General features: G+C 43.3%; 1 protein-coding gene across 5 annotated transcripts in view; it reads right to left on the reverse strand.

The window, feature by feature from the left end:
- Positions 1-11,354: 11,354 nt before the first annotated feature.
- Positions 11,355-22,894, reverse strand: part of dok7b (docking protein 7b) — a 32,268-nt gene continuing 20,728 nt past the window's right edge. Inside the window, exons 8-14 of one of the 5 annotated variants that reach the window (XM_064344971.1) lie at positions 22,237-22,285; positions 19,403-19,491; positions 18,289-18,358; positions 17,530-17,595; positions 15,893-15,970; positions 15,241-15,393; positions 11,355-13,014 (exon numbers count right to left, since the gene is read on the reverse strand). In XM_064344971.1, the coding sequence (XP_064201041.1) occupies positions 12,881-13,014; positions 15,241-15,393; positions 15,893-15,970; positions 17,530-17,595; positions 18,289-18,358; positions 19,403-19,491; positions 22,237-22,285 (639 nt within the window). In that variant the 3' untranslated portion in view covers positions 11,355-12,880. Of the gene's footprint in view, positions 13,015-15,240; positions 15,394-15,892; positions 15,971-17,529; positions 17,596-18,288; positions 18,359-19,402; positions 19,492-22,236; positions 22,286-22,894 lie in introns of those variants that run through there. The other 4 variants (XM_064344972.1, XM_064344975.1, XM_064344974.1 and 1 more) reach the window with 4 other exon arrangements.

Below are 22,894 nucleotides of genomic sequence, written 5' to 3' on the forward strand. Positions count from 1 at the left end.
TACTGTTGCATTTCACCAGAATCATCACTATCCATCTGTCCCCCTCTCCCTCACTTTCCCTCTCTCTCTCTCTCTCTCTCTCTCACTACTCTTTCACTTCCAAGAGATCTCCATCTGCCCCCCTTTCTCTCTTTCTCTCTCTCCCTCACTCTTTCACTTCCCTGAAATCTCCATCTGCCCCCTTCTCTCTCTCCCTCCCTCTCTCTAAAATGTACATAAAAACACAGGGATTGAAGCATAACAGTTAGGGGCATTGTCCATTCCCAGAGCTGTGGCCACTGCTTTCCAATGTAAACCTTGATTTCAGGGTCGTAACTAATCAATGATGATGAAGGGTCTGATCAAAGTGGTATTCCCTGTGCATCCGAATCTATGGTCCACTGTACTGATGTTCACTTGCAGGAGGATTTAATGACTATTCCTTTAATGAATTGTGCTACTTAGAGATTCAGTTTTCTTATTCAGCGAAATGAAGCCATGGCTATTTAGGGCTAATGCTGCCATCTGCACTTATAAAACAGTTCTAAAAAGATCTGAAATCAATATCAGCCATGCCACTGAGCCAAAACACACATAGCATTAAAAGCAGTCGATAAAACATTGTTTTATACCTGTCACCGTTAAAGAAACGAGTATACACACAATTAGTATGCAATAACATTAGCTAGAAAATGCTTTTATGATTCTTTTCATTGACACCAGAGTATATGTTTATAATAAAAAGTAATTCCCCAAATAAGCACTAAAAAGTGATATTCCCAGAATGCCCACTTCTGCAAACTCTAGCGATATATAAAAATTGTTATATATTCATATATACCCATGGGCATGGTTTGTCCTTATATATTACACAGTATTTAGATCTTTGATCTATAGTTTTATGACACCTGATTTCACTGGCACTTCAAAGTCAGCTCCTTCAATGCTGAAGTTTGAGAGAGAAATGTAAATAGTACACATGTGTTTATGTTTTACCTTTATGGTGAGTAAATAAATGTTACTCACAGTGTTTTCTGTTCAACAAGTTGTATTTTACAGCTGAAAACTGTTTATATTCACGTTAGCTTACCCAGGCCAAATTACCCAGGCAAAATGGCTTTAGAGGACAATTTTGTATAATTGCTCAAATAATTTATGAATGGTATTTTCTTCTAATTCAGGCTGGAATTAGATGTGTCTGTTTTCACTGTTGCCATATTCAGTAATTACTGTCAAATGAACATTTGGCAGCCTGAGGGGTTTTTTTTTTGTTTGTTTTTTTTTTTTGTAAATAAATACCATCATGAAATTTGGCCAAATCAAAGATTACCCACAACTGCTTCAGGGAGTACATCCATAAAACACTTTCAGTATAACACTGATCTAAAACAACAGAGACATGCTTTAAACCATGTCCACGTCATTCACTAATTTGACATCATTTGTGGAGTTCACTTTTTATCGCCTTTACTTTTTATGTTTTCCTTTTCCCTGCCGTAAGTATGGCACTTCGAATTATTATAGTCTAATTGTGGGAGAAAAGGGAGACACTTTTATGCATTAAAGATCCAAAGAAATGTCTCGTTGTTGTTTCCAGTGGGCAATTAGCCCAGACAGGCCAAGTTCTTCCCTTTGTCAAAGTCATTAAGGAATCGGAGCTTTCGCTCACTTTCTGGGCAGAAGGAATGAGATCGTTCACCCTGGCAACCGCTTGCCCATTACTCGGTGGTGTCTGGAGTGAGAAGCTCCCGTGGTTACAGTGCATTTGCTGCCATTTCATTTTGCGAGAGAGTTACTGGCATTCCGAGTTTTCAATTACCGTAATGGCCGCTCGTCTCGGAGATATTGGGATTCGTCCGCTTCTTCTATGGGCGTGGCAAATGCCGCAAAAAGACACATTTACATAAGGAAATGTTAGGAATGCACATTCTGCCGTTTTGCACAAATGCTCGTCCTTCGTTCCAAGGAATATTCTGGAATGGGTCCTTTTATATTGGTATTTTACAAATCATCGCTTTGTACATGAGTGTTCATTGAATTTTAAAATGTTGCAGCTTCAAAAGAACCTATTTTGCGTTTTGCTGACCATGTTACCTCCAATCAATCCTTTTTTTATTCATATTCATGGGGGCATGACATTTTTAGAGGGCACAGACTATCTTGTAAGACTTCTCTGCCAGGAAGGGTTTTAATAGTCATATTTTTAGTGAAAAATTGTGATATTAATCAAGTAGTCTACATTGTGGACAGGGCCATTTACAGTAGCTATTAAGGGATAATTTTCCAGGGAGTAAGAATTTTAAAAATGCATTAAAAATGACCTTTTTTACCATGGTAGGAAATTCTGAAAAATTTACGATTCCCCTTCAATGTAAGTCACATTGAACTCCGGAAAAAACAGTTCAAAGCTGTTTCAGTGATACAAAAATCCATGGAAAAAAAGGGCTCAGTCTCGATCCAAATTCAAAAGATATAAGACTGATAACACTAGGACTAGAGGCAGACTTCTCTACTGTCTCCAGTGTCTTGCAGAGTCTTACAAGTGTGATCAATGAGAAATACTTAGGCAGGTGAATAAATCAATACTGGTACAGCATGCTGAAATGTCACCTCTACTATAACCACTGAACCATTATTCTCCTTTATTCTTTCATGGTGTTATAACAGGGACAGTGGAGTAGGGCGTAGAGGATGTAGTGGAGATCATGTGTTTCATACAGAAGAGATGATTGGTCCACAACTATCAAGGCTAAGCCCTGAGGTCTTTTTGAAGACCTTTGGATGCTTTGGATGCTCCATCAGATCTCTTGATAGCTTAATCAGATAGATTATTCCGCTGAATTATTGCACCCGGATGCTCTGTAGGGGAGTTGTAATTCTGAGCAAGAGAAAATCCGTAGGATTGTGAAATTCTGGACACAGGGTCGCTTGACTGTTATCCAACTCTTGAGCAGGTCGCTCCTGGAAAACGGGGGCTGTGTCAGAGACAACGTGTAAGAGATTCCTGAAGCAACAAAGTGCTGTTTAAAGGAAGTCAGTGAAATCTATGACAGAAACCGTTTTTGGCTCTGACACGGAAATCATGGTGTGTGGTGCTGCTATAACTGGCATCCTGGCCTATTATTTTCAGTGGAGCGAAATTACCCCCAAAACCTTTAGAGAGGAGCGGTATGCTCAGCTGTCATTACTGTGCCTATCGCTGATGTATTTAATTACATCTGTAAGCACAGGTGAAGCATGCTCCTGCTTGTACCTTCTAATTTAGTTTCTTAATTGCGGGTAATGAGACAGATGACTGATATTCACAAGTTTACACTCTGTTTGAAAATTATTTGCATAATCCATTTCTATGCAAATAACAGTGGTTTGAAATTCCAGCAGAATGTGTGTGATACTCGCTTTCAGACAGGCACGATAAGTCCTAGTCTTTTTTTTTCCCTCTAAAGGTCTGCATTTTCAAATAAGCATGATTTGAGGTTATGGTTAATGCACTCATTCCTAGATGAATAAATAGCCATCAGAAAAAAACTTCCAGTGAAACTTTCAAATCTGACCTGAGTTTACCCGAAATGTATAGTACAGCACTTAACATCTACCTCTTTTTTCGTGTTCCACATACACTATGAAACTACACGTAAGATAATGATCAGTGATGAGCTTTGGCAGAAATTATTCAGGTCCTGTTGTATCTGTCATTAATTGCTTTAATTTCAACAAGATCCTAAAAAAAACCGAATTCCTTCATTCCTGTGTAGTTTTTCTTCAGGATTGCAAGCCTTCGCTAGCTATACAGTTCAGATCTATAAAGGGATTCAGTTACTGTTAACATATTAAATGTTGGAGGGGAACACAACCCCTTCACCTCTCCCTTAGACGCCATTGGTCAAACATTGCACCATGTCCCCAGGCTGGCATAAGTCCCCTTGCACTCTCCTACTGGTTACAGTTTTAAAACCAAGCACAGACTTCAGAGCCAGATCTCAAACCCAGGTGCGACCTATAATTCATCTGCCAATGAGAAGCGCGAGCGCACACCTAAATCTCAAAGGCCACGCGTCAGCGGAGTTCACAACTGCTCGCAAACAGCCAAAGGCATGCAATAATTAAAGTGGAATGAGGCCATGACCAATGAGGAGAGAGCTAATGGTGACTTATTTTTTGCAAAAACAATCAATCGATCAATTGCATTCCGGCTGTCTTCTGTGCTTTTGCCCTTAGCTTCTTGACCATGTGATGCAATTAAATACAAGGTGACAACTTTTTTAATGAGGAAAACAAACAGGAATACAAAATGATGAACACAAAAATAAATTTTCTACTTAAAAAAAATTCTCGAATCAAGATGCTCCTGAACGGCTTCCTACTTCATGCTCACTCTCCATCCCCCAAGACCCCCTGGCAATGCACCTGGCATTAACCTGATTAGTCCAATTCTCCCCTGTGAACGTGTCTACTGTCAGCCATGCAACAAACCATTCGTTTTTTCTCCAGAAACTAAGACCACAAGCAGAGAATTTTCATTATAGAAATTTGGCGAAGATCTTTGCCCTTTTTTCGCACTGAGAGTAATCACATCTCCAGGGCAGCCATTTTTATAAAAATCTTTGTTCCTTTCTGTGAAGCTCTTCGGTCGATGTCTCGTTTGATGTTTGGCAGGTACAGACAAGACACTGTCAGCCATCTCATTATTCACTGTTCAGAAGCAAAAACAATGGCTGAGTTTTTTTCTGTACGGTGTCAGGGCAGACTCAGTAATTTGGAGACACAAAACCCGCTTTGAAAAGGAACATTTAATTGACACAGTAAAGATGCAAATAAGTATTCATTTGAGATTCACATGTGCCCCCCATCCCCCATCCCCAACAAAAAACACACACAGCCTCCTGAGAATTGTAACTCTGAGTTAATATACTGACCTGTTTTTTATTTTTTTGTTTGGTTTTGTTTTTTTGCTTCATAGCTGGACAGATATTGGTAATTTTCAAGGGCCAGCCAAGGCCTTCCAATGTCTACCATTACAAAAATGAGGGAATGAGTCTTCTTAACCCCTTGCTGTTTCTGCATGTAAACAAGGAAGTGCCTAGTTTTGCCTTTCAGACCAGAAAATAAAAGTAGCACCTGTGATAACACTGCAGTGAGGCTGTTTTTTTTCACAGTGAGTGACAGCTTCTTCAAGAGTTTGAAGAGGAGCATGCAGAGCAGCCTTCAGATCATTACCCAGCAAATCACTCATCCTTGCTCTGTTGCTTGAAAGAAATGTTATTTTCAATGAATGAAGTGCTTTGATTGTGAGCTATTTTTTGTATAGCTGGTATCCTGCACAAGTAGAATTTATTTTGTTATTTCATCTGTTCTTTAAGGACATTCATGTGTTTCAAAACTGTATACAGGGCCACATTGGCAGAAACAACCAGGAGCAATTTGACTGTTGTGGTACAACAGCAAACTCCTGTCAAGTTTTTTTTTTTCTTCCTTCCCAATTGGTTTTATTGTTATCTGTGGCAATTATTGTGTTTCATGGACTTTGATCAACCAATTAGAAATGATGACTGCTTTGAGGCACATGTAGCTGCTGTACAACACCTGCTCAGAGTACACCAACAACCACCATGATCCAGAACAGAATCCAGACCATGCAGGTGCCAACTGTGATGAGCATTCATGCAGGTAAAGAGTCTTTCCTGTTTTCAAATGTCAAAACACCTGTCATTTACCTAGTCTTAATGCTTGATTATTGACTGTTCATTATATATGACATGGGTACATACAGTACATAGCATGGTCCTGTATGCATTTTGTGTGTGTGTGTGTGTGTGTGTGTGTGTGTGTGTGTCTGAATTCACAAATGGACCGAAGGAGATGAGAAACATTCTTTAAACAAAATTAGGACATTTTGTACCATTCCCTGCGGGGGATTGCCTATAAATACGTGTTTCTGTGGAAATAAGGAGCTGTTATTAAATTAAAGGGAACAGGCCCAATGTTAGAGCAATTGGACAACAATATAAAGGTCACTGGACATAGAATATCCAGTTATGTTTTTGAAATGCAATACACCACTTTGGTCATTTATTGACTGCAGCTAATCACTTCTGACAACTTAAAAGATTTTCTTTTATTTGCAGGAAGCGTAATAATTTTTACTTATATGCAACGAGGTAATAAGCATAAGAGTAAACAACTGCACCATACACAGATTTGCTAGTCAAATACATGTAAACGAATACATATAAATCTAGATAATATTGTGAAATTATGGGACAACCACTGGCATTCCTGAAGAGAACGTGAATTTTTTCCACCTATGAAACACTCACTGAGCTGCACGCCAGAAGTTATAATTAAATTAAGGAAAGAAAATGGCCTGTGTCCAATCAACATGTGTCCTTAACTTTGACTCATAAATAAACTCTAACTCCAGCTGGTGAGTCAGTTTCAATGACTGCTGAACCTGCCAACCTGTGTTTGTGAATTTAAAAATATTATTGCTTTAAATCCTTAGTAAGAGACAAGGATAAATGTTGGTTTTCTCCCAGCCAATGTCTCTAGAGTATAGACGTTATTATGTTGGGCTTGTGGCTCAAGCCATATGTTTAGCTACTGTCTTCAGCCAAAACCTTAAAACAACCCATTCTATGAAATTAATTCCAAAGAAATGTGTGTTGGATTAAAAAACAAGTCATGTCAGCCAGAATATTTGTCTTCCCATCTCCTGTTGCATTGAGTCACAACCACCAATTCTAATGTCTTATTACAGCGCGTTAATAATTTTGCCAACCGGAACAGCAGCACCCTCTTGTGGCCAGTTCGAAATCTCCACTGCAGATCAATCATGCTGTGGCATTGATGGAATTAAATCACTGCACTCTGTCAGGAAACGTCAAGGGCAAAATGAACAGAACATTCAATCACAGAGGGTTGGAATAACTGCTGAGTTTCTTCCCTCGTAAGCTTCCAAAGAAGCCATGCATTAAACCAGGCATTAAAGGCTGAACCATTGTCCCACAGAGGATGAACAGGGACCGGATATCCCTGATGCAGTGCAGTTCTGCACCCTCCCCGTCCCCTAGCATCCCCAAGCGTTCCAGAGGTTCTGCTGTAGAGGTCTGGGCTGGGATGACCAGGGGGGTTCTCTAAGACTACCTCCTCTTCCTCAGATGAAGAGCATGAGGCTTTGGAATGCCCCCTTATTTCCCCACTGCATGGGGCCTTGTCCTGTTTGGTGCTCAATCCCTTTGGCTATAGCAAGTGAGAGAGAGAAAGAGCGAGAGTGAGAGATAGAGAGAGAGAGAGAAAGAGAGAGAGAGAGAGAGCAAGAGAGAGATTGAGAGAGAGAGAGAGAGAGGCAGAGAGACATTTGCAGAACTGCTGAAAAGATCCTTTTGCACGGCTGGTATCTAAGCAACACAAAAGCAGTCGTCAGTCCTGGAAATGAAAGGAGTGCTAGAAACTGTTTAGCTTCAGTGAGGGGTTTTTTTTCTCCCTTTCAAACAAAAAACTGCACCGAACCACCTCTGGCCTCTCAAGGTTTGCTCCATTCACTCTACAAATTGATGCACTAGAGTTTTTATAACCATAATGTTCAAAGATGGAATTGAGCCATTAATTTTCTGCCATTCATGCATTCATCCTGTACCATAAATGGCACAGCTTGGGAGAATGGAATTATTGTATATTTGTTATGCAGGTTGCCCTGCCAGCCATTACACCGTTTTCCAGAAATATCTACCAACTCCTTTTTTCTTAGGATTTTTTTTTCAGATGTGTACTTTTTTCTTTTTTTTTTTAAGGTGTCCAGAAGGATAGCAATGACAAAGTAATGTAGTAACATTTTGATTGCTTCGTTCTCTAATTGATTCATTAATTCATTCGCTCATTCACTCAGTTTTTTAGGCCTTTAGCCCTCATATTTTAAACTTCCTAAAATATGAAGGCCTAGAAATGTCTAGGTCACTTGAATTAGAAGTAACCCGTCCTACATCTTAAAGGAAGTAATGAAATTAAAACAAAATCAATTTCTATTTAATGTACTTAATTTTCAGTTTTGTGTCAGCCCGTCCCCTTCATGACTCAGGCTTCTAATTATCAGAAGCCCCAGGAGCAGCACACCTGTCCGTGGCCTTCGTTAAGTGCTTAACGAGGAGAGGTGAGGGACGGCAGACTTGCGGAAGCAGGCAGGGAAACAGAGAACCTGGCAGAACCACGTCGCTTCGCGTCCCGGGAAAAAAAAAAAAAAGGTCTGAAAGCCGTTCGCTTCGCGTCTCCTCTCCAACCCCTCGCGTTCATGCCCGAGCAAACAGCCGTCTGCAGCGCTCAGATAAAGCCGGGATTTGGGCAGAGATGATAAGTCGCATGAATAATCCTGCGTGGGAGTATCCAGAATCGCTTTTTTTTTTTTTTTTTACCCTGTTAGCCGCGTGGAGTTACAACATCATAACCGTTACTTTTCGTTGTAATGGCCTGAACACAGTGCCAGGGAATTCTGTGTGGTCTATTTTAGGTATATGGCTGTGCAGAACTTGCTATATACAAGATATATGAGAGAAAGAAATGTGCAAATTCATATGAGTGGAGCTGGGAGCATCATCTGTCTATCCGCTATTCCACTGAGGGAGCCATGTTTGAAGTAGCGGTGTGCAGCAATGGTCTATGCAAACATCAGTGGAGACAAAGATCAATATTTTAATGGGCCTATACTCCTAAGCCTGCACTGTATGTTTGAGTCAGCAAAAAACGGAGCTGCCTCCCTGGTGTACCGCACTGTGGTGGGCACGAACTCTAATGATAAAATCCGAGGTAGTGCTCATGCATTTTTAACCTTGTTCCTCTGCTTCCTGCGGGGAACAATGGCACTGTATCCGTCTCTGAAATGTCCTCTTTGTTGAAATTTGAATAAGTAAGCACAATGTTCGTATCGAACGTGAAGTTTCTGCAGTGCCATGTATTAATTCCATGTAATAAGTGTTTAAAAAAAACACATTTTCTTGTGAATCTGTTGGCTGGAATATGAGCTTGTATCTTCCAGTGTGCGCTGAGAACATCTTCAGATCTCCTTGCCTCACACACAGCCCATCAAGTGGGCCATTTCTACAGCCAGGCAAAGTGTTTAAAAGTGAAACATGTCTGCTTGAGATCAAGCTGACTCTACAATAAAGATTTTTATAGTCGACTAACTAGCTCAAGCAAGCCAAGGTTTTTTTCTTCTTCTTCTTTCCAAATTTTTTTTCTAAAATTCTGGAGAAGGAAAACGTAATGAGCACTGAGCAAAATATTGGCATTTCTCAGTCCTGTTACCCACAGTCTATGCTGCTTCTAGTTCCGCTTGCTTTAAATGATGCTTGAAAAGCATGCCAAGTTATTTCACAAGGCCATAAGATGGATACTGATCTATTTGTAGCAGCCTGTTGGTTGAGTCTGACACATAAATGTGTTTGAAGTGTGCTGCTGTGTAAAAAAAGATTAGACTAATGGAGTAAAATTCAACATATTTTCAACATCTGATTTAGATGTTTTGTAGCTGTCTAAACCTTCATTAGTCATTTATTTAATTGCTTTATGGCTTGAAATAATTATCTGGAAACTAAATTAATTTTTATCTATGAACATGAATACAAATTATTCGCTTGATGTGGAAAAACTGCATAGAAATTAATTTCCATTAGTTCACATAAGCATAAACACTCTTACAACACACCTAACAGCAGGTAGGTTTCATGAGATCCTGTGGCATTATTTTGTGTTGGTTTAAAGTAGATTAGTCTTTATGATTGCTACAGTACATTGTTGTTTATTTTATATACTGCAAGATATATTTAAACTCTTGTCCACCATTTTGTTCACTGGTTGTATTAACAGTGAAACAGCTCTGCAGCTAAATCTAATTATCGTTGGCAAATTATTTCGCCTCCAACAGTGTGAATAAATAGAAGCAGTCTACCCCTGGCCCCTAGGGAATTTTTTTATTTATTTGCATGAACAGGGGCTGGTCCTAGTTTCTAGTTTCTTCTGTGTTTCCTTGTGCGCTGAATTGTTCCTGTTTAGATGTACTGTAGTTGTTGTCTTTGCGTTATATAATGCTGTGCGATGTATATTTTACATGCATGCATCTGGATATTTTTATGTAATCATATCTACCCACCCCTGGAACAGAAATGCACATTTGATGTGCATGTTCTTATTTTCTTGCTGATTGGTCCATCTCATCTTTCAAGTTACGTTATCCTCTCTGTGGAACAGAAGCAGACCTGGGTCAAATACGTATTTATTTTGGATTCAAATACGTGTCTGTGCTCTATTGATCTTGCCTGGTGTAATTGAGCCAGTCAATAAGATCAGAAGGTGGGGTTTGCACTTTCTGGCAGTATTCCATTGGTTCCAATACACCAGACAAGGTCAGTAAATCGTAGAAAAGTATTTGAATAAAAAAAAATACATATTTGACCCAGGGCTGATGTGAAGGCACATAAGAGAGAAATCAAATGGACAGAAAGTTATTATGCAGCTTATTCATTGTGTCCTTTGCTAAACCCACACACTGTATGACACGTTTAGTTTCATCCAGATAAAAAGGAATTAAGGCAATTGCAGATATTAAATTTGTATTGAAAATGACCGTATTCGGTTCAAGCAATCCAAAAAAACTCACACCACATGAAAAAGCAGAGACCATGGTCAAGAACATGAGTTTTTTTTTTTTTTTTCTTTCTTTCAGATTTCACCTTTCTTCTGTCTTTGGACCAAGCCATCATCTGTCACATTGCGTGGTAATTTGGTCCACTTGTTAAAGTGATTTTGAATTTTAACAAACATCACAGATTTTAAAAGCTGAAGGCCTCAGGAGAGTACATTTCACTGTATGAATAACTGAAGGAAAGCCAGTTGAAGTTAAGTTTTGCTGGGTCATTAAAGGACATCTTTAGGGGAAAAATAGCAGGTTTCATATGTTTCACGGCTTCTATCAAATACATGCATGATTGAACAGTCTGCATCCTGTGAGCCAGTATTCACAGGTTATCACATACACCAGCCTAAATACCTGCCAGAGTCATTCATTAGAGAGAATGAAACTGACAAAAAGAGGCGGTGTGTCTACAAATAGCTTTCTGAGCACTCAAGGACACAAGGAACTGTGCGCAGAAGATTGTGTGTGTGTGACACCAGCTGCATTTTCATTTCCGTCTTGCAGCTAATTTGTTGTGTCTCACTGCAAACAGTCACTCCCGAGGTCAGGAAGGCACAAGTGGAACGACACAGCACCCACAGACAGTCACGGTGTGGTAAGAATGTGCGCAGAAGGGTAGCATCATGCGCTCTCCCCATAAACCTCTTCAGCAAAGCTTTTTATGGGAAGTTTGCGTACAAATAAACCCGCAGGGTTTGGGAACTAATTCTTTATTAAATATTTTTAAAAAGATCAAAGGCAGGAATACATTTTAAAATATAGGCTTAAAATAGTTTCATAAAATCTGTACATGTAAATGTAAAGCACCAGCGGTGATATTTACAGGCAGTGATACAACTGATCTCAGGACACAATCAAAAGAACCACACACAGATGAGTCCTAATGAACTTCATGCAGAGATGAAGTCTATTGGCTAAACGATGGCATATAAGGACAAAATTTAGAAACAAAATATTTTTAAATAATTTATCAAACATCCCAACTCTAAATAAATACAAAAAAACAGAAGTGGCAATTTTAATACAGTGTTTGTAGCAGAGGGGAACATTTTATGCATGCAAACCAACCGTCCTGTCATTTCTAAAAAAAAAAAAATCTTTTTAAAAAAGAAGATCCATTTCCGTTATAATTTAGCATTATTGAGGCTAGGGGCAGTGTAGATGCAACATTTCCTTGTTATTACTCCTTGAATTCTCACTTCTGCACAGCTGAAAAAAATGCAATAAACGTAATCATTTTCCATTTGAATTATTTATGGTTGTTTATGAAGCGGTTATTGCGAGTGTCCCTCAGCGGGTTTACATCAGCCGTAAACTAGACGTGCGACAGGAAGGAACGCGGAATTGCAGAAACAGCACGAGACCGGACGATGACAGAAGCTAACTGTCATCGCACAGACAGTACCTTTAGTACCATGATGAAAATGACGACGAATAACAGCTTAACTGCCAAAATGAGTTCGGAGTCTCAGTTTCAATGCCGTGGTTTCGATGAATCGTGACCGCACTAACTGCTCTTGCTGAGATGGTTTAGGATCGCATGCCCTAAGTTCAAGTCCGTTGTAACGTAAGACTATCTGTGCCAATGTGCACATGGTTAGTTGACTGACATGACAGTCTCAAGCTTTTTAATGTCTTTAGTTGCTAAAAACACAAAAAAAAATTATGAATTTTCAGAGAGTCATGTTGAGAACCTTCTGTTTATGTCAAAGCAGGAGAGTGGTAAACCTCAGCTGTAGGGAATGGGCATAAATGATTGTCCAGAATGGACTGAAGGAGAATTTCCTCAGTTATCCCAGTGAAATAATATCACATAACAAGACATCAGAGAGCTTGCGGGGTTGGGGGGGGGAACGGAACACAGAAAGCGAAGCACTGCCACACTGTTGGGGGAAACCCACGTGAGATGGCCACACACAAAATGGCAGAACTGCAGCAGACCTCCTCGAGGATACAGGAAGTAACCGGAGATCCTCGCGGACAATTTCAGGTTCTAAATCAAGTCCGACGCCATATCCGCTGGGCATTCAGTACCTCCACACCTGGGCACCGCTGAAGAATATCCAGGTGTGTCACGAGTACAGAAGGGAAGCAGTTGGCTTTGCGATACCACACAGCCCAACAGCCAGGCAGTGTGTGGTCTCCCACACACGCCAGGTTCCCGTCCAGCGGGGTCAGTGGTGCTGGCGGTGCATGCTGGGTAATGGTGGGGGGGGGGGGTCACTGCAGAGCCCCCCTCTTCTTTTGCAGCTCCAGCAGCCTCTCCTCCCGCCCCAAGGCATGCTGGGTCCCCACCCTGTGGGCCGTTTCCATGGCGGCGATGTCAATCTGGGCATATTTAGAGTTACCCGCCCCTGATGAACAAAAAGAAGAAGAAAAGAACAGCACCCCAGATTATATTTAGCTCCAGTTCCTTTTTCCTTTTTTTTTATTTAAAAAAAAGATCAATTTTCACTGCTGCGAAGGAGAGCAGGCTCAATTAACTTTGCCTGAAGCACAATGGGGAATTCAGCCTATGGAGATTTACCAGGCAAACAATTAATCATCTCAGCTGTATTTAATGCCATATGTGCATGAGTAATGAAGGAACACGTAATTAAAAACGCGAATCTCTTACGATCGAATAGGCCGAGCGTTCATTTCCGAGGCCGACGTGTTTTCTAACATTAAACTGGGTCACCGTGACGTCGCCCCAGAAAAGTCCTGAAGTAAACGACGAACACCGCCTTGGACAGCCGCTCAAAACCGCCTCGTCGGACCGAGTGAATTCAGTCCGGCGGCCCGAGCGGCACAGACGCCACTTCGCCGCAACGCGAACGCAGCTGCCCTCTAATCGCAGGAGAGCCGTATCGCTGTCTCCGAGATTCAGCGCGTGTCACACACAGAGCGTTCGTTTGCCCCGTAACCAGGAAAAGAGACGCCGTTAATGGGGATTTTTTTTCTTTTTCTGCTGATTAAACGCCGCAATCAAATCCGGATTCCCGATGACGACGCTAACGCAGCGTCCTCGGCTCTCCCCCCCGGGGGCAAGACGGGACGATCGGCGTGACGGACTCGAGGCGTTTCCATGGTTACAAATGAACGAAACGCAATTACGGCTTGGTCGCGTCCGGTGCCGTCTCAACCTGATCTGATCCAACGGCCTGAACCAGTCCCTTCTGCCTGATTCTCCTAGTGCAATCATATTAATGAGAGCCCATATCATTTATGCCTGCATTTTAATCTGCACTTCATTTCACAAACATAATACAGTCTTTACGTAGGCCTGTATGGACCTAATTTACTGTGCTTTCATCCGTGACTATTCTAGGCCTATATGTTAACCCATACGTACACTGGAAATGACCTCGGGTAATTGTGCCGCCTAAATGACAACAATAATTATCATAATCATAACCATAATAGTCATAGCTGTCATCATCGTCATCACTAAGTAGCCTATTGTTAGCTACAAATGACAGTGCCTTCCATGTAATCTGCGCCAATTCTCCTATAATCGGGAAAACCTTTCAAGGGGCACAAAATGTTCCGTGAGAAACTCACGATGCCCACAGCCGTTTAAATGACATTAGGCATTAAGCAAAGGCACTTATCCGGGGCAGCTCACATAAGTGCAGACATAGCAGTTTAGTCAATAAGCAGTTTAGTCATAAGGGTCACAACCTATTGCAGAAGTTCACAAATAAACCTACAAGGTAAAGTTACCTGCCACAGTAGGGGCAAGAGGGTGACTGTCAGTCAGAACCTTTATTTAAATTCTCGGAGGTACAATTGAGGGCCAGGCCCTCATTTTCAATGTAGCCGAGATTACAAACACAATTAAAACACAATAGGTGTAATAAAAGATCATAGAATATAGCAACAGAAAGCAGTGCTTTGAGTAGAAAATGGTTTGAGGATGTGGGCCTAGTGCTAGACGTAGCAAAGGCATAATCCTATGATTTAGAGTTTATTGTTAGTAATGCAGCATAAACAAATGTGTTTTCAGTCTAGGTATTTAGACAGACAGCAGAAGCAAGCAAGGGTAGGGGGTGTAAACCTCAGCCTTCACCACAATACGATTTTGATTCTTGAGGCAACGGTTCTCTATTTGGTAATATCACACATCTTGCCATGATACGATCCAAACCGATCAGATATAGTAAAAAAAAGATCAATATGCTCCAGGTAACACAATCCTGTTACAACCAGCACGTACAACCATGAGGTTGAGAGTGCGAAAACGTACTGCCGTCAGGTGTACCAGAAGAACTAGAGCAAGTGATGATGAGGTCGACTCTGAGTCGTAAACATAAACAATTACATTGGCAGGGTTGCTAGGGAGCAAACTGCCCTACGGTTACGGACATTTAAACAAACATTTTCCTATGATTCTTAACTACACTGATCGATTTTTTCAAATTGCATTGATTGGGTCAGATCGTTGCCCTGTGAACAACAGATACATTGATCCTGATCAATGTATCTTTACACATCTGCAAGCACGCAAAGCGAGCAAGCCAAGAGCCGGGAAAGCCAAGCCTGAGGATTCAAAAGACTTTCACAAGCCATACTACCTCGATGGAGGTATATGGCATTACCTCTGACTCCAGAGAACGGTTCCTGCAGCTCCAGCTCCATGTAGTGGAGCTGTTTGCTAGACGTCGGACTGACGGGAATATTAACGTAGGTCACGCCATCGCCGCGGCTCCTGTCCGCCACCGCCATGTCTGCCGGGAGCAGAAAGCCTCCCCCTGGCAGCGCACAAATAATTAAGACTTAAACGTGTATGGATTTTCTTCTCTTTTTTTAAAACTTTGAAAACAAAACTAACTGATCAATAAGCCGGCGACACAAAACAAGCCCTGATTGTACAAAAGCAATACAGCTTTGCTCTACCAGTGTGTTTCATAATGGTGACCTGAGTGCCTCTGGGGAAGTGGGAAAATGAATTTTTTGTATTTGAAAGTTTTACTGAGATTATATCAATTCTGTTGGGGCAGCATGTCATCTAAGTTCTAAAACACATTTTATACCACAGACAGACCTTTAAGACCCTGTAAACCAGCCTTTCAAAATATATTAGAAATCTTCAGAAATCTTTCCTGTCAAGTTTATCGAAGCAATTAAACTATTTATTTTAATATTGAATTTAATATTAAATTAAATGTGTGCTTTCATTTTCTCATTTCTCAAAACTACAGTTTAATGTCTTCTCTTAGTCTTAGAATTCTGAATATGATGTTGACTAACCAAAGTCCTCTCGTATCAAATCACATCTCTTTGGTGCGTCAAAAGATGATGCCATGAGCTCATAGCTTTCTTTAGGATCTGAAGAGAGAGAAAACAATGATTACCCAACCGAACACAATCCAATCTCCATCTGTGAGAATGGTGATCACCATACCATCATTAGAAATACTGGTCGTAAAACATATAACAATCAACATTGCCCATAAAAAGTATCACTGCCAATATCTGTGAATGTATGAAAATTTTAAAGCTGTCATGGTGACAAAAATATGAAGCACATACGATCAGATATTTATTTGCCCCTTTTGAAAAACTTGAGTCTGCACATGCTCCCTCTAGTGGTCAATTTGTGACACTAACAAAGTCGCCCTACCTCACACACCTTTAGGCTACAGCTGGTTGTTAAAGAGATGCAGCAGGGTAGTTCCTGCTAGCAGATTAAGATGAGTGTCAAGGATACGCAGGCCACAGAGGCAAGGATAACAAGCCATTCCTCAAGAGAATACTTCACTTAGTTAGAACAGCAGTTATTCCCCGACATAAACTCAAGGAGACCTGCACATGAGCGTAGTGCAGTACCCTCACGGTGACCATGAAGCTAACAACTCCAGCGCCTCACTCAATTCGCTGTCCTCTTTTCTCCTTCTAACAAGAACCGCGCGTCTCTCTTCGTCTCAAAACTGCCGGCACCCTGCCCTGTGCTATTTTTCCGCTTCTTCCCGCTGTTCCACAAAGCCATTTGGGACCAGACAGGTGTCAGTCAGCCTGTTCCTTCTCGCTCGCGGATGCACTAACGGCCAATTAGCCGGCTATCGCCCGCGGAGTTCAGACGTGTCGGCCATTTTGGGAAAAGCCGGGTCACTTCCAGGGCCGCATTAGACGGGAGAGGCTCGCACACCGCCGGCTGGAACTCGGAGCTCGCATAAAGCACAGCGGACATTTTTAACGGGGCAGGCAGTAAACGGCAATGCAGAGCCTCTCTGGTGTTTTACGAGGACAATATCAGAGGCCTGCTGATTCACTACGTGCTGGTGGAGCCTCAGCTAAACATAGCTGGCTGAGGGCGGCAGCCTCTGTCAGTCAAGCTTTCTCATCTCCCTCTGGCATTTACCACACGTATATCTCCAGCTCTAATAAAACGTTAAGCCCCGGCATTGTACTGCAATTAAACTGAGCTGTGGTCTTATTAAGAATTCGAGCGAACTGTCGGACAAGAATGGTGGACATTTGTTGACTTGTTTTTTTTTTATAATTAAATACCCCTGTGGCAGGGCTGCCCAACCCTGTTCCTGGAGATCTACCATCCTGTAGGTTTTCCCTCCACTCCTAACAAAGCAGAACTCATTTAACAGCTAGGGATCTGATGGAGCTGCTAATTAGTAGGATGAGGTGTACCACACTAGGGCAGAAATGAAAACCTTCAGGACAGCTGATCTCAAGGAGCAGCATTGGCCAGGTGTGCCCACTGCACACCTGGCCAATCGTTGTGGAAAGCAGGTGCAGACTTTGGAATTCTGTTCGTCTACACGACCCATCATTTTGCTGAAATGTAACAGGACGCACGTCTTCCAGAAACTCGTTTCTCGTGCAGTGTTACCGGGTCGGATTCGCGAGCAGCGGACGGCAGGCGGTCTTACCGCCGGCAGCAGCGTGTTCTCTGTGGGGCCTTACCCTGGCAGAGGGGCCTGCAGCACACACAGCTCCTGCAGAGGGGAGACACGCCACAGTCAGAGCCCTCTGGGCGTGGCTGATAAGTATTGTGTGGGACGGTGACCGGTGCTTCTGCCCGTCTGTCAATTTGATTGACAGGTGCCTCAGAGCAGAGGATAAATGTCAGCTTGCTGTGCATCACATCTGTTATTTTGTCAGCTCTTGACTCCGTGTTTCATTAAATCGCGTGAGCTTCAAGGAAACGTATCTGAGTCGTGAATCACACCTTTTCTGCAAATGAGATGGCCAGCCTTATTGAACAAAGAGGAATTATTTGGAGAATGGATGGGGCGTCCTCATGGTTGTCTTGCATTACAGTGAAGAGCTGCTGAGTTAAGAAGGCTGAGGCACTCTGGGTAAAATGACTGCTCACAGGAACAGCTCACAGACAGCACACAGCCAGCCCCAATTGAGTCCCACATTAGATCTGTCTGTCTGTCTGTCTGACTATCTATCCCTGATGGCCGGCACAATGGGTTGAGGGGAGGAGGAAGCTACCTTAAACGCCCCTGCGAGCTCAAACAAACCTTGAATGAAACCTTTAAAACCTCAAAGAATTACTAACAAAATCACTTAAATGTTATCGTTTGACTCAAAACTCCGGGATTAAGCTGAATGAGCTAATTCTTCAGCTGTGGGGGCTGTTCTGGTAGCACAGAGGAGGTGTGCGCTTCGCTGTAAAATACCGTCTGTCTCGTGCAAGCTCTTCTGTCGTCCACGGCGAGCCATTGGTTCATAGCTGCTTTTGTCCTCACACTGTAAAAGATCAGGGAGGCAGTTATCCGGCACGAATCAAAGAGGAAAATTATTCGGGCGGCACAAAAGCGTAGCGTCCATCCAGAAAAGTGTTCTTTGGAAGGGCTTAATTCAACGCCTCCCATCAAACGGAAATAACCCAGGCAAATCCATACAGGAGACACGGGTCTAGATTTTTTTGGCTGGACCGCAACAGTGGGGCCAGCCCTACAAACGTGAATGTCTGTGACTGAGTGACTGAGTGATGAAGTTACACCATTGGTCGGCCGAGTTATGAAGTTACACCATTGGTCGGCCAGTCCAGCCACATACTAGGTTTTGACCTGGTCTTGTTATCTTCTTAATGGATGAACTATTAGTGGCAATTTTGACTAAATGATAAAGACTGTTCATTATTTATTTATTTATTTATTTAATGTTTTCTCTGCAACCCCTCTGCCCCCCTACACCCCACACCCCCCACCCTGTGCACAGTCATTGCTCATGCTTGTATTATGTAAAAAAATATATATGTATATTCTGTCAGGTCCTAGGAGGACATGAAAATCATGTCACATAAGGTTTCTTTGCTAATTAATTTGCCCCTGTCTTTCATAACGTGTTTTGCTGACGTGTTTTAAGTGTTCTCTCATCGTTCTTGTAAACAGGGCTAAAAAGGGCCCCCTGTATCTCGCACTGGCGCTTCTGAGCTCGATGGTGCCTGACTGGCTGTGCGGGCGCGACCTCATTATTTTTCCGGGGGACAGAGCGGACCCCACCCCCGCCCCGCCCACGGCTCGACCCTGCTACCTTTCCGAAGCGCCGTCCTGCTAAACTCACGCCTGTCGCCAACAAAGGAGGAAGCCCTCCCTCCCCCCGTGGGTCGTCTTCAGGCTAATTATGCGGCTTTTCCCCTCACATTTATGCAAAGATGGTATTGTGCAATGCTTTAAAAAAAGAACCAAGATGCCTCACTGTAAGGGCACCTTGGATCACCGGGGCCATTAAAGGACGCAATCGCATAGTAAATGATGGTGGGACTGAGTCGCAGCTCCCCGCTCTTACCTGAACTGTCTTCTCCGCCCCCTGCCCTTCCATGACCTCGTAGGCCACATCCACCTTTCGCCTGTCCTCCCTCCTCTTCCCTTTCTTATCTGCAGGGACAGAACACATCAGACAAATGAAACACTCTCTGCGCGGTGAAGATATCACTGCAGTGATTCAAAACAGTGATTTCATAAGCTATAATAGCACTTCAGTCTGACAAACACTATATGTACAGGTAATATAATGCATCCATATCGGGTAATCTGAGTTACAGTCCTTTTCAGACGTTGCGCAAATGAACATAATCTGAAATAAAGTAATCATATTTAATTCTTGGTGACAAATCCTTTACATTCAATGACTGACTGAAGTCTGTGACCAATAGATATCACCCGACACTGGGCATCTTCTCCTAGTGAAGTTCTGCCAGGCTGGTACTGCAGCCATCTTCAGATTCCTGTTTCTTTCTGGAGCATTTTGCCCTCATTCTAGGCTTCAACGAGGGAAGCGCCTGTTCATTTGGATTCAGGATTGGTGATTGATTCGGGCCAGTCAAGAAAATTCCACTTCCACTTTTTTGGCCCAGAAAAAAAACTCCTCGTTTGCTTTGCATTTATAGTTATAATCCTCTCCGATCCGACGAAAACGAGCGTTTAGACGGATCACAGCAGACATTTTAATTACGGCGAGCTGAGCGCGTCCTTATCGTCGCACAGCCCCGAGAAGACAGCAGACGGCCCAGATGCCGATTACGCCAGACCCTCTCCGCCAGTCCGCCGCGAGGATGAGCGACTCACAGTTCCCACGGAAACACGCCAGTGGGAGATAAACGCCGTCAAATTATAACGGCGGAATATGAAAGAATGAAAATACCTTTCAAGCGGCCCCAAGCCGACGCCGTCGACGTGTACCGGGGGAACAGGGCTTCGCTTTGAGGATAACAGGAAGTGAATAGACTCGCGGTCTCCTCCGCACGTTTGGGGATGTTTTCTTCCCCGGGACTGATAAAAACGGTGCGAATCGCGAGATCAATACCAGGCGGCGGACAGAAAAAAAAAACACAAACCAATTCTTCCCGGGACAGGAGAAAAGATATTGGGGGGGGGGGGGGAGTCTGAGAAATAAAGAGGCAACGCACGGAGAAAGGACTGCTTTTTATTAAATGTCAGCGTTGACAGGGGAGGGAGACTGAGGTACCTGGAATTAGAAAAGGGAGAGAGCTGGGAGGAGGAGAGAAGAGGAATAAAGAGAGATGGTGGGGGGAGAAGTGGAGAGCTGAAAGGATTTCTCTTACTCTCCCCCCCCCACACACCTCAGCAGACGGGTGGGGAACATCACCTGAGTCCCCCTCAGGTACGACACCACACACCGTACAGGAGGACCACCTCGTCCCCCTTGCACCTACTCGCACTGACCAACAGGGGGCGCCATTATGCGCTTGAGTAGGGGGCTGCCACATGCACTCTCCCCGGCAGGCTGGAAATACTCTGATCACTCTCGGCACAGTTCTCATAAACTGAGCCCTCCCTGCGTTTCGGAAAGACCGGGAGCTCACATCCCCTACAGCAGGGAGACACAGCGGCTCCGCAAAGGCTCCGTCCGTTAGCTTTACCGTTCATAGGCTCAGTTCTGCAGGAACGGAGGTACAGGCCGCATGGAAAACGGCTGGAGTGGCTGCTCCAGCTCGGACGGCTGCCTCGTTGCGCCCCCCCGCTCCCGGGGCTTCTGGGAAATCTCCCAGGTCAGCCTCCAGTAGCTGTGGGAGCCAATTGGCACAGCTCCAGCGACGGCAGCAGAATCGGCATCCTCTGAATTCTTCAGAGCTTGGCGTGGGTGGCAGTGGAGAGTGATGGTTAGGAGACTGGGCTTGCAAGTGAGGAGCTGCGGGTTCAAATTCCCAATGGGACAAAGCCATCTGGCCCTTGGGCAAGGTGCTTGGCCTCAATTGTTTCTCTATATATAAAATTCAGCAGCGGATAGTATACAATTTATATTGAACTGATATAGTACTGTATATATATAAAAAAAAGTTTTAAGTCTCAATTAGGATGCATGTGATGAATGGTAAAAAATTGCAATAACAGTATTTCCTTGTGACAGTCCTCAGGAGTTCCCTCAAGGCTGCACAGCCACATACCTGAACACCTGAGGCTTTGAGGCGCTCTACGAGAGGAACCTCTCTGGGGTGCGTGTTTGCAATGCCAGACTTATAACCCCTAAGCCGCAGTGTGACTTCACTCCCTTTGCACCCTTTGTTAAAAACTTTATGAAAGCACTGAAAATATACTGCCATTTTACAACTCATTGGCAAATCCATACAGGTTAAAATACTGCTAAAAGCTTTTTCAATTGAAAAAAAAATCTATAGCAGTTAAAGGTTACAACCTAGCGAAAGGTTTTATCAGCATCTGGCTGTTTTTCACTCGTACAGTAGCGGCGGAAAGAGCAGCCTTTCTGGGATTTATTAGGTGCATTAAATCCGGGGATGAAAGTGCAGTAATTCCGACATCATTTCCGACGCCAGACGAACGACGGCCGCCCGGCACGCAGACACCCAATCCTGCTGTGGTGCATGACCCTCTAATCTCCTTCAACAGATACCGCACGCACATGACAGCACACCTAATGACAAACCTGCATTCAAACGAGCCGAAACAAGTCGTGCACCACAGCAAAGAACTGGCACAGCCGTATTGGTATTCAGTGCAGGGCAACGTTTGCGGTCCTCTATCATTGATAGGCTGCAGGAATGCAGAATCAGGTAAGACTCTCAGCCCTCTGGTTCCCATGACGATGCAGCAGTGCTGTCTCACCCGCGCAGATCTGGACTTCGGCGAATTAGGGGTACTTACCTGCCACGACCGACGTGGGCACGGGTCCCGAATGTGACAGCGCTGTTCCCTAAACCGCAAACAGAAGGACACAGGGTTGAGTCACTGAACCCCCCCGTGAGAAAAAAACTGGAATCTAGAAGTCCAGAGGGGTGGAAAATAATCAAGGTTAAAAAAAGTTTTCACATAAACGGATTAGGTTAGCCCCAATACACTGTAGCCCGGGTCTTACTGGGATAAAGCCTGGCTATGTCTTAGTTGGCTAGAAAACTTTCACTTTCCAACCAAAGGTTTTCACCTAAATGCCTAGATGATTTTCTCCAACTTTTCACCCCAAAAGTGTTCACAGGGCCTCCAGCAGAGAGGGGGGTGGGAGGGACTTTTTGCAAATTTTGATGGCAGGCAATTACCTCCTCAAAACCGTTAGTGAATTTGGGCCATCTCAGCTAAACTACACTAAATGCTAATGCTGCGGCGAGCCCTATTTTGAGGACACAGAGACCATTTGTTCAGTCGCAGGGGGAGACTCCAGGATGAACAAAAGAGAGGGGATCTGTTAATGCATTTAGGCTACGGTCACATTCTGGTAAATTCTCTGGGACGGGTCCTGGCTAGCATGCAACGCTCTGACACACGCAACGCTCTGAAGTAACACACCTACGAGGTCACGGAAACCACT

Source organism: Anguilla rostrata, chromosome 7 (genome assembly GCF_018555375.3).
Source record: "Anguilla rostrata isolate EN2019 chromosome 7, ASM1855537v3, whole genome shotgun sequence".
In the NCBI taxonomy this organism is placed as follows: domain Eukaryota; kingdom Metazoa; phylum Chordata; class Actinopteri; order Anguilliformes; family Anguillidae; genus Anguilla; species Anguilla rostrata.